At 40.6% G+C, this 12,978-nt stretch overlaps 1 protein-coding gene across 1 annotated transcript; it reads left to right on the plus strand.

The window, feature by feature from the left end:
• The first annotated feature begins 1,991 nt into the window (after positions 1–1,991).
• Positions 1,992–10,511, plus strand: TMEM52B (transmembrane protein 52B). Its single transcript, XM_032347257.1, has 5 exons — positions 1,992–2,590; positions 4,910–4,953; positions 6,677–6,715; positions 7,256–7,422; positions 8,939–10,511. The coding sequence occupies exons 1-5, from the start codon at positions 2,537–2,539 to the stop codon at positions 9,178–9,180; spliced, it is 546 nt and encodes a 181-aa protein (XP_032203148.1). The 5' UTR covers positions 1,992–2,536; the 3' UTR covers positions 9,181–10,511.
• Positions 10,512–12,978: the final 2,467 nt, after the last annotated feature.

Genomic DNA, 12,978 nt, shown 5'->3' on the forward strand with positions numbered 1-12,978 from the left:
CTTTGTCTAACAATTTCCTGAGACATAGGTGAAAAGGTCTGTGTACATGCACCATCCATTGGTTCCACTCCAAGTCCTTAACAACCTGGGTATAAGGTAATGATTCACTAACTTAATGGAAGTACAACAAGATTGTGTAGGATTGAAATGAGGTCATTCCCCTTTCCCTCAGCTACTTGCCCTTCCAGTGCCTACACTCTTCAATCTTCCCACAGGGACCTTTCCTCTGTCATCATTCCTGACATGGAGGCTTTGGCAGGGACTGAACTCAGCATTAAAATTGACACAAGGCATGATCACTTGCATTAGGATAAATAGGAAGTTCTATTCTTTCAAGGAATAATTCAGTGAGAACAACAACAACAAAATGGCAGTAATAATTCTAAGAAAGAAAAGTAACAAGGAGGTCATTAACAGAATCCCATTTTGTTCAAACCTGTTAGAAAGCTAGAGGGCAAAACGATTATGGCAATCACATGCCAGAAAGTGTAACAGGTAAAAATCATGTTAATTGGCAAACCTGTTCATGCCAGTTCGGTCGATATGATTGGGAGAAGATATGACCAGAACAGCAAGGGGAAATACTTAAGAACTGGAATACCAGGAAAGTTAAAACATGGTCATAGTTATAATACACTAAGAGGACTTCAATTATTCAGCATATTGAAGGTGAAGGTCATTGGCAAAACTGAATGGAAATCAAGATAATGCTGGCTAACGCTTATAAAAACACTTGTTGCATCAGGACAATTGTACGCATTTCACACACATTAATTTACTTAGTCTCTATAAGTCTATGAAGTAACATTATTATTACTACCCCATTTTGAAAGAATGAAACTGACCCAACAGAGATAAGATAACTTGCTCAAGACTCCACAGCGAATAAGTGACAGAGCAAAAAAAATAAATAAATAAAAATAAGCTGGATTCTTAGCCATGATGCTTTCCTGTCACTCTGAGAAGAGAAAGAGCAGGGAGAGATTAGTGATACTACCATGGACAGGCCAATCTAAGTAGAAAGATTCTAATCAAAATGACTTCATATCTCTGATAGTATTTTTTCTTTGAAACAACTCCTAGGGCAGGTCAAGGGAGCATTCCCCTCCTGTTTCATAAATGGGACAATGAAGGCTTGGAGAAACCACAGAGAATTTAGTGGAGGGCCAGGATTTTCCTGCCCTGCTTGTCCTAAGAAATACCTCCCACCTTGTCAAGTTTTCTGCTGAAATTTGGAAAGTACTCTTCATCCTATCTCTGTCTTATTTACATTAAAAAGAAAAATAATGTAGTGCTCATTTAATTTTGGAACTTAATGATGTCCAATCATCAGTATCATAGCGGGCTTTTCTGTCACTATTTGACTCCCTTAGCTAAGAGGAAAAAACCATTATATTCACCATGCTGATATCAATGCTGTGTGAGGACTCTTTGAATCAGTCACACACAACAGTTGTCTTCAACAACTCAGTAAAATTAGAATTTCAGAATTATATATGATCTGAAAGATGGTTTTATTCAGTTCTTCTGAGATAGATCAATCTTTGTAAACTGATATCTAATATTCCTATGAAATACTTTGGACTTAAAAAAATTTTTTAAATACTTTGCATTAAGCAAAAACATACTGACTTATGTATTTGTATACAAATATACAAATATTCTCTTTCTATGTGTGCTTATTTTTACTCTGACCTTAGATTTTATTTGAGAGAGAAATCTAGAGACCCATAGATCTTGGAACCCAGCTTATTCGTTATTTTTTGGAACCCAGTTTAAAAAAATATGTGTGTCTGTCTGACTAATGTGTTTCAAAGGAAACTAAAGTCAGGGTAGAGGGGACCTGCTTTCCTCAAAGATGGGAGTGCTTTCCAGTCCATTTGTCAACCTCAGGGCTACTGCAATGGTTAAAATAAATGACCCAGAACCAGGAGAGTTGATTATCAACATAGCGAAGGGGAGGATTTCAAAGGAGGAGGGCAACCAAGAGAGGAGGGCTAATCACATGGAGAGGGGAGGGAATGGAGATTGGCAGTTACTCAATGGTCCCCCGTGAACTGCTGCAGCGAAGGACCAAAAGTTTTACTCCTTTTTTTGATGGAGACAAGAGAACTTGTTCCATCACCAGCTATTTCCCTTTCAGCTTCCTCAAGTCAAGTTTCTCACCACTGCCTATAAAAATACCTAATTCTGAGGACTTATGTGTCCTCCCTGAATGTTTTCCTTTTGGGGAGAGTTGGGAGAAAGTAAAAGACAAATAGAAAGAATTACTAGTAGAAGGCAGAGAGAAGTCAATGTGGAGACCGTAACAGCAGAATATATGTAGAGAAAGAAGCCAGGATGAAAGGGGAGAGAAAGACCACAGAAAATAAAAGCCCAAAGGAGTAAGAGGCGAGAGAGAGCAAAAGATTTATTGCTGAGAAAAGTTTGTCTGCTTAAGTCCTCCAGGTCAAGAAGACAGACTGACACAGAGCATGGCAAGGAGGCAACAGACGTCGGCACTCTGCACCTGATCCTGGAGAAGCCGTTCAGCCCCATGGGAGTGCGAGCCCAGGCCGTGATAGCCTCTGCCCTGGTGTACTGCATCCAGGTGAGTTGAGAAAATGCAAAAATAAAACTTTTGTTTGTTTCTCAGACAAATCAGCTCTCAGAAGGACCATGGGGGAAATGAGTAGGGGGAAGGACATAGACTGAACCAAAGAGGTAGTGGGGAAAAGAATTACTAGCATGTTTCCTTAGTGTGATAAGGATTCATGGCCCCTGTGTGGCTGATGGCATCGGTGAAATGGAGGAACAGAAATTAGGGTAAACCTAGATACATGCAGGATAGCTATGGTAATTTAGAAGTGCCACCTATCTATATTTCTCTCTTTTATAGGGATTTTATTCATTTATTTGACAGAGAGAGAGAGAGATCATAAGTAGGCAGAGAGGCAGGCAGAGGCGGAGGGGGAAGCAGGTCCCTTGCTGAGCAGACAACCTGATGCGGGGCTCGATCCCAGCACCCTGGGATCATGACCTGAGCAAAGGCAGAGAGACCCAACCCACTGAGCCACCCAGGCACCCCCATTTCTCTCTTTTAGCATCTTACCATTCATCCCTCAAGATCCCAAATAAATGATCAAAATGAACACATAATTCCGCTAAACAGAGTTTCCACATCAGCCCTGATACAATTCTAGAAACTAACATGCTTCCAGATCATGTAACTCTTAAAACTCTTAAAAAATACTTCTGACCTTTTATTTCTCCCCACCAAAAATCAGAAGGCCCTAGGTAACTCATGAAAAAGGTCAGTAGGGTAAGGATTCTGGACAATTGTCAAGGGGAAGTTTACACAGTGATGAACACTAGTAAATAGGAAAAGTGGGGACACCTGGGAGGCTCAGTCAGTTAAGCATCTAACTCTTGATCTCAGCTCAGGTCTTGATCTCAGGGCTGTGAGTTCAAGCCCAGAGTGTTGAGCTCCACGCTGAGTGTGGAGCCTACTTTAAAAGAAAGAGAGAGAGAGAGAGGAAAAGCAAATGAAGCACTGGCTTGTATCAGGTTCCTGTACATCTCCTAGAGGAGAATGGACCGACTGTTTTGCTTTCTACATCCCAGTTAAATTATTGTCTGTAAATCCATTTCTTCTTGTATTTTCCTTTTGCTTCCTCTTCTTTTCCTTGCCCTGAACTTTCTTTCTTTTTAATTTTCTTTTTTTAATTTTTTGGCAATAGTCACAAAAAGAAGTATTTTCTCTGTTTAGCACTTTAAGCTTCTCTTAACTTTAGTCAGAAAAGAGAAACAAAAAACCAGAGGTGGGTTAGAGGAAGTACACACTTTGTCATCCTTAGTGGCCAACCGTTTTAAATTAAAAGAAAAAAAAAAAAGGAGTTTCTCAAATGCTGTCTGCAGAGAACAGCTCTTAAGTCCTTTTACAAATCCTTTTCACCTGGTATGTCTTGAGTTTGTATGTCCCCTCTTCCTCCCATAAACTCTCAATAAGTACAAATATCTGTCCCTTGTTGTTGATTTCCTGAGAATACTAAGTCATTCGATTTACTGGAAGAGAGATGCAGTTTCTAAACAAAAGTTCCTCTATGTGAGGGAAAAAGTCAACTGAAATACAAGGTAAAAGAAGGAGAAGAAGCTTTCATCATCAGTAGCAGGAGGGGTTTGCTAGCAATATCAAGGTGTTGTCAGAGCAGATTTAGCCCTTGTTCTACTAATTCATTCAGCACACATATATGATAGAGTTGGATTTGAATTCTGGCTACATCAATAGGAGCTTGCGGTTGCTCATGTTAACTTAAACCCCTCTGCCTCTGTCATGTAATCTTTCAAAATAAGGTTAAATATACTCACCTACATGATTATTGTGATGAAATGTTATGACATACTGAAACTTCTTAGTAGCCTGACTGGCATAAAGTGGGTATTCAATAAATAAAATTGTTCCCCTCCTTTTTCTCCTCCTTTTTTGGGGGGCAGGGGTGGGTTATTGATGAACTAAGGGAATAGAAAAGAGGAGTGGGGTAGAATTCAATTTGTAACTGGGAAAGATTAGGAAGGTGATAACAATATCCTGAGGGATAGATCAGGACATTTCTAGGACAAATTGATTTAAATGTTGCCTCTGCCTCTCATTCACAAAAGTTGTAATGCTTACCCACCGAAACAAACAAACAAATGGAAAACCCCCGACAGATTAGATATTTGCTCTTCTAGTTTCTCCCACTTCAGTTATAATAATCTACAGGCATGGGAGCTATGAAAAGAAACAGGGCTGACCCTATGACCTTGTCCTCATGTTTTCCCGGCTCTCACCAAGTAAACTAACAGAGCAGAGTCATGGGGAAGCAATGGCAGGCTGCTGAGCAGAACAGATGAGACATTTCCCTGTCTGAGACTATTTCCCTTCCTGCAGCTTCCCCCGGCAAGATGTGAGGAGAACTGCGTGAATCCTGAACAGTAAGTATCTGAGACCAAACTGGGAAGAAGGAGAAACAGACAAAAACATTAGTACCCAAAACAGGAGGTCAAGAGGTCATTAAATATCTCTGCCTTCCCTTTATCTTTACTTAAATGGACATCAAACCACCAGTCTGGTAGACCGATCATGCAAAAATAGAGACATGCCCTTGTGTCATCCTAAGTACTTAAAATAACATCACTGAAAGCATTTTTTCCAAAGCCTATCTTCCCATTAAAACAACAGAATTAATCTCAATTCATACAGCCACAGAAATTTGCGAATGGCTTTCCTTCCCATGCTTCTCAGTGACTCATCAGGACCCACTGGATTTAAAATCTCATCCCCGGCAGATATGTTTGGGTAATTCCAAAGTAACCTCACCATCTGAATTATGATGAGCATTTTCTGTATTTTAGGGCGTGTCAATACTTCCTGCAGACTTCATGCAGCTATCACGTTGAGGTTGTAATCCCTTAATCTAAACCTATCACTATTAGGTCTTCCACAGATACAGAGGACATAAAAGGGGAAGAGATTCATTCCACTTGGAGGTAAATTATTAAGAAAGCAGGGGCAGTTGGAACAAAACACTTGCCCAGCCTGAAGGAAAACAAATATTTAGCCATGGGAAGGGTTTCTCAACAGCCAAGACTGTTAAACCCAGGGGAAATGGTGGTGACCTGGGTTGCTTCTGCCCAAGACACCTACCACTTGGGCAGAATCACTTTTAACAGACTCAGAATCATAACTCTAGAACTAGAAGAGGCTTTAAATAAATGGAGAATGCAAGAAACCTATAGGAGACATTGTTAATTGAAAAACAAACTGTATGTTCTACAACTGTGCAACCAAAGAGAGGATGTAAAAGAGAATTTCAATAGATGTCAACAGTTCAAAACATCAGAAACTAGTATTAAGTTTGTCCATCTTCAAAGATAAATATTTCCTTCCTCTCCCCTTCCCACTCCTGAGCTTAGCCCACACTCCTTCTTCCATCCAATCCATAAAATTGTGTCGTCTCTATAGAGAAAATTCAGTTAGTTAACTTTTAACATGGTGACACTGGTTTCTACATTTTTCCTCCTTCCTATTTGGCTTAAGTGGGTGTGCATATCAGTTTTGATAATGGAAGTGAAAGTTTAGGGGTTTTTTCATGGTGAGAATTTTTATGATATACTGGGGACCCTTTTTGCAGCAATTTGCAAGACACAAATTATAAACTTCATTGTATTGCTTTCATGCTTATAACTGAAATTTTCTTTATGTTTAAATTTTACTGATCTCAAATATAAAAACAAACCTTAACTTTCATACCCATTTTCAAACTTTGTAATTTTACATTCCAAATTCTTTCCTGGTAATTGTCATCATAACTGTTTATAGTAGTCATGGTTATATTTTCTATTAGCACCATTTTCATCATCACTAGTCTATCTTAAAATGATTTACAAAATATTTACACAATGCCATCTATAGTATTAAACACTTAAGGCATCCCATTTTGCAATAGATTCTGCTGGTTCTATTGAAGTTAGTATAACTTGTTGTATGTTAACTAATGGGAATTAAAATGCAAACTTAAAAATATATATATAAGTTTTAATGCAATTATTATAACAAGGTAGCATACTATATTGTAACTCATATTCCAGATTATGGAACTACAATAGGCACCGACTATGTTTTTATTGCAAAAAAAACTTTATTCTTTCTCCATAGTTGCATGACCACAGATTGGGTACATCTCTGGTATATATGGTAAGTTTCAGCTTTCATACCCAGAAAGACATTTCAAAGGAACTTTATTTTTCTCAGGGGCATTCATTTTTACTTTTTTAGCTTTTAAATATATTGACATCAGAAAAAAAAAGACATCAGGCTGGTAAGAAGCCAGCCTTCTTACCTAGCATCTCATGGAGTCAAATTTCTTTACCTCATTTTTAACTGTGTGACAATATGCCAGGATTTCCTATTTCAATACCATCTCCCCAGCCAACATCAAAAAGTTATTATGTATTTTCTCAGTTCTAGAAATGTCTATAGAAAGGAGAATATAGAGTAGAAAGCAGATCCTCCAAACCATATTAGATCTCTTATTGTTTTAATGAACTGATTAAGTCTTACTGACAAAATAAGTATGCCTGTGAAGTGAAAGTGTTGGAATTAAAATCTTATGATTACTGTGTAAAATGGTCAAACAAAGTCAAAATGTAGACACTGAAGACCAGTTAGGGCCAGGACTGGGAAACACACCAGATCACCGAGCTTTCATGGGGAGGACGGGGGGTCTTCCTGCAGGCTGCTGGTGGTCATTGGGGCACTGCTTCTCCTGTGCGGCCTGACTTCCGCGTGCTTCCGCTGCTGTCTGAGCCACCAGCAAAATGGGGAAGATGAGGGCCGGCCTCCCTATGAAGTGACAGTTATAGCTTTCGACCATGACAGCACTCTCCAGAGCACAATCACTTGTGAGTACTCTGACATGATAACCTGAGAGGGGGTTTGGAAGGATGATCAAGGAGGTGCATGTTTGGCAGTGGATTAAGTGTCTGCCTTCCACTCAGGTCATGACCCTGGAGTCCTGGGATGGAGTCCCTGGTCAGGCTCCCTGCTCAGCGGGGAGCCTGGTTCTTCCTCTCCCTCTGCCTGTGCTCTTTCTTGCTGTCTCTCTCTCTGTCAAATAAATAAATAAAGTTTTTTAAAAAAGGGTATGATTGGGGGCGCTTGGGTGGCTCAGCTAAGAGTCAGACCCTTGATCTCATCCCAGGACTGTGAGTTCAAGCTCCTTACTGGGCCCCATGCTGGGTGAGGAGCCTACTTAAAAAAAAAAAAAAAAAAGAAGACAAATAAAAAGAATGATCAGGACGATGAAACAATATAGAAACATGGATTGAATTGCATTAAAGATTCTAGAACTCAGAGTTATTTTAATTTCCAGAAGCCTGATGGTATGGTGACCTGGACTCTCACTGAAGCTATGTTCTCAAATATTGGTCTAATGATAGAGTGAAGAAAAAAGTAGAATGTTGAAGAAAATATTGGAAATGTCTTACAGGAAGAATTATCCAGTTCATAAAGTTATTTTGATAAAACTATTTTAAGCTCTGAGTGTATCCCTTTTTCAAAAATGTCTTGGATTTTGTGAGAACCTATATTTTTTTTAAGATTTTATTTATTTATTTGATAGAGATAGACATAACGAGAGAGGAACACAAGCAGGGGGAAGGGGAGAGGGGGAAGCAGGCTCCCCACTGAGCAAGGAGCCCGATGCAGGGCTCAATCCAGTACCCTGGGATCATGACCTGAGCTGAAGGCTGACGCTTAACCGACTGGCCCCCCAGGCACCCTGAGAACCTGTATTTTTTATTACCTATATATTATTTGTATCTTTGAAGAAATTAATCATGTGTACTTTCCATTCTTTGTTCTGTAGTGGATCTGTTGATACATTTAAATGTTAGCTTAACATCACCTTGATGATTATAAAACACCTTCCTTTATGTCCTTCTGTTCTCTTCTTCATACTATATTCTTTCCTGAAATGGGAGAAGAGAGACAGTCAGAACAGCAGTGGCACAACATTGTGAAATTTCTTTTGAAAAGAGGATACATTGCTGTCCACCTTTCCTGCTTCACTTACTGCCCTTTGGGAAAAGATAAATAAGACAGAAATAAATATTTCTAAGGAGTCTGCGTTATCAGTGGATTGGCATAAAGGGCCCTGATTCTGTAAAGGGGAAGGACAAGGTTGTGAGATATGGGGTCACAATTTAGATTAGCTGAGGACCCCAAAGAAGACAGGATCTCTCAGCAGAGTGAAGCTGGTTTCCAAACAAGCTTCACAGCATTTTCATAACATTTGTGGCCGAGAGTGACAATGGTTTGGACACTCGCTAAAAATGAAGGGGAATTAAGTGTGTTGTAAGTCCCTGATTTTTGAGGATGTCACAGTTACTCTAGCTCTATTCCTTCTTTCCTCCCTAGCCCTGCAGTCAATATTTGGCCCTGCAGCTCGAAGAATCCTGGCTGTGGCTCACTCGCACAGCCCCCTCAGCCAATTGCCCTCCTCTTTGGACACCCTCCCAGGGTACGAAGAAGCTCTCCACATGAGTCGCTTCACCGTGGCCAGGTGTGGACAGAAAGCACCTGACCTCCCCCCTGTGCCAGAGGAGAAGCAGCTGCCTCCAATGGATGAGTTTCCTCGGGTAGAACACCCTTCAAACTGATGGCAACTCTGGTTTTATAAATGGGGTGGGGGGTTCTCCGCCTTTGCTATAGACAGACAAATTTAACTTTTTTTCCCCCCTAATTTTTGGAAGATTTAGGATGACAACTAAACATTATTCAGTGAAAAGGATGGGTTCCAACTCTTCATTTCCAGCCACATCTATTTTCTAAGATGGAATTGCTCTAATTGGAAACTCTTATTCTTTATTCAGTGGCCAAAGTTTGCAACTAAGCTCTAGCAATGCTGATTACTACTGAACCAAGAAAGCATCAATAGTATCTTGAATTCCTTTAGCAGTTGAGTTCCTTCACCCATAGGATACTGCAAGTGTTTTTTCCTCCTACCAGCTATAGCACAATAATAGATCGTAATACACAATAGTGTAGGCACAGCCACAGACAGGAATGCACCAAAGTCATGAATTCTTCCTCTTGAGAAAACATTCCCTTTTATGCTGAGTGACAATGATACTCTTGGACATTATACAATACCTTTGTGGACGTCCATGATCCATCCTTACAGATATGGGCTAAGAGAACACAGTATAGTATCAAAGAGCCAAATAATCAAGGTCTTTCTTTCACTCTGGTCCTACCCACTAGCAGTGTGAGAAACCACATAGGGGGCAGTGAGAGTTTCTATTCATTTTTCAGTTCCTCTGCCTAGAAAACACATGTGTGTGCACGCACACACACGCACACGCGTGCAGGCTTGCGCATGCACACGCAGTCTTTTCCTAAGTCTGAAAGAATGGCATTGTTTTGCTTTTCTCTTTAGTGACACTTTAGAGCGGGGTGGCCTTCACTGCCACCTAGTGGAAACATGGTAGAAATGGCTGTCCGTGCTGCTCTCCAGTCCCTAGAGCAACTGAGTTCTCGGAACTCAGCCTGGAGGGGATCCTTCCCGGCCAGGACACATTCCTGCTGTGTAGTGCTAAGCATGTAGTGCTAAGTTGTGCACCCCATGTAATACTGGACATACGAGGATTTAATGTATTTTACTGGACAATTGAGGAAGTGATGTGTTGGGGAAAAATGACTTGCCAGTGACCTTAGATAAATCACTTATAATCTCTAAAGCAGTTTTCCCACCTGTAAAACAGGATTGTTGTGCAAATCAAGTGAACTAAATATAAATGACAAGATTTGTAAAGTATTATGCACACGTATTTGGTACTCTTACTATTGACATCGAATTTTCCCCTTTCTGCTAAGATTCTACTGAGTTTAGGTCTTATTTTTCCTTTCGCCAGTTAGCCTGTTATGTTATCACTAAGTCGCACCGAAAGTCACATTATTTCATCAATAAAGATTTGTCGATAGAGGTTAACAACTGAAGATATGTGATTCCTTTGAAAATGGTCTGTGTAGAGGTAAGGAATATTTGAGAAAACACGTTTATTCGGCAATTAGCTTCAGCACTCATAGAGACATAGACCCAGGGAATGGCTGGTTAGTATAACACCTCATTAAATGTGTTCTTGGAATGCCCAAGGGGGGAAATGTTCTGAGTATAAGCTGCTGGTGAGCTGAATTTATCCTGAGTCATTTATCACATTGCCTGTGGAAATTGTTAAGATGCTTGAATTGTCGAATGACCCTGTGGTGGCCTTGTTTTGCTCTGGCCATATGAATCACTTCATTATCACACATTCCGTAAAATATTCTAGGCTCTTTTGTCCTTCAAGACACCCAGTCTTGAGGAAGTTAAAACATCATTTGGTAGAAAAAGATCTTGGAAGAAATCCTCCTGTAGGTATCTTATTCTTTTTTTTTTAAATTTTTTATTTTTTATAAACATATATTTTTATCCCCAGGGGTACAGGTCTGTGAATCACCAGGTTCACACACTTCACAGCACTCACCAAAGCACACACCCTCCCCAATGTCCATAACCCCACCCCCCTTCTCCCAACCCCCCTCCCCCTAGCAACCCTCAGTTTGTTTTGTGAGATTAAGAGTCACTTATGGCTTGTCTCCCTCCCAATCCCATCTTGTTTCATTGATTCTTCTCCTACCCACTTAAGCCCCCATGTTGCATCACCACTTCCTCATATCAGGGAGATCATATGATAGTTGTCTTTCTCTGCTTGACTTATTTCGCTAAGCATGATACGCTCTAGTTCTATCCATGTTGTCGCAAATGGCAAGATTTCATTTCTTTTGATGGCTGCATAGTATTCCATTGTGTATATATACCACATCGTCTTGGTCCATTCATCTGTTGATGGACATCTAGGTTCTTTCCATAGTTTGGCTATTGTGGACATTGCTGCTATGAACATTCGGGTGCACGTGCCCCTTTGGATCACTACGTTTGTATCTGGGTATTTACCCTAAAGGTATCTTATTCTCAAGAGATCTCTCAGCCCCACCTCTCTCCTCGACCTCTCCCTCTCCTCAGACACCTGGATACTTGCTTTCCTGTAACCCTCTCACTTGGCAGAATATTAGCAGCCATTTGGTTTCATCTCTTTCTCTCTACTCCATCTAAGATCTCTGTTAATCAGTGCCATCACTTTCACCACTGTTCTCAATTTTTTAAAATGCCTTTTGACTCCCTTTCCACCTATCTTTCAAACTTTAAACATGGGTTCAGTGAAGCTGATTTCTCCCCAAAGCCTATGCTGGGAGCAGTGCTGCAGAAACTCTCAACTCGACTAAAAGAGGTCATGCCAAGATCATGGTCCCCAATACCACCTGTTGAACCACCTGTCATTTCTTCTAGAGTTTCTTTTGTAATTCTCCTACTCTTTTGATTAGTTATTCAAACTTCAGTGGCTCTCAGGATACTTGGGTGGGTCAGTTGGTTAAGCAACTGCCTCTTGATTTTGGCTCAGGTCCTGATCTCAGGGTAGTGATACTGAGCCCCGCCCCGGGCTCTGTGCAGTCGGCATGTCCCTCCCCCTCCCTCCACTTGTATTTTCTCATTCTCTCTCAAATAAATAAATAAAATCTTTTAAAATTTTTTCAGGGGCTCCCTTCAAACCTCATACCCCCTCTCCTACTCATTAATTCTAGGCAGGGAGCTTGTTCTCATTCAGAAAGGAAATCAAGCCTTCCCTTTGATAACTTCCTACCCCAAAGCTATAGGCCCTTAAGACCTTTTCTTTCCTCCTTCTTTCCAGTCTCATTAAAACAAATGTCCTTCCTTCTCCCCGCTATAACACTTCCCATTAGGTTTTGCATCACATTGATTCAAAGTTTCTGTGTTCAAAAGGTACTGTTTAAAAAAATTATCTGCTGGAATAGTGCAGAGGCAGCTGGGGGTAAAAGAGTGGGTGAGACAGTCAGGGACTCTGACTCATGATCCTCACAGAGCTTAAGAAAAAGTCAGAAATTAAATGATAGCATCGTGAATAGTGCAGAGAACGCTTGGAAAAGACAGAGTGAGGGAAGGACCTTTTCAAAGATGAGGGAAAGTCTGATTAGTTTGAGGAACTGAACAAAGAGTAGCTGATTCTGGTAAACTAAAGAGAGAACTCCCCAAATGGAGTCAGAGGGGAAAGGAGTCTTACGAGCAAGGAGTCTACACTGTATTTTACACCGAGAAGCCACCGGAAAATTTTAAATATAAGTCACTTGATACAATTTGAATTTTGTTGTTGTTGTTTTTTAAGATTTTACTTATTCATTTGACATAGGGAGAGAGAGAGAGAGAGCATGCATAAGCAGGGGCAGTGGCAGGCAGAGGGACAGGGAGAAGCAGGGTCCCCACCAAGCCGGGAGCTCACCATGGGGCTGCATCCCAGGTGATCCCTTTGACCTAAGTCAAAGGCAGATGCTTAGCTGACTGA

The sequence above is a fragment of the Mustela erminea genome, chromosome 6 (assembly GCF_009829155.1).
Source record: "Mustela erminea isolate mMusErm1 chromosome 6, mMusErm1.Pri, whole genome shotgun sequence".
In the NCBI taxonomy this organism is placed as follows: Eukaryota; Metazoa; Chordata; class Mammalia; order Carnivora; family Mustelidae; genus Mustela; species Mustela erminea.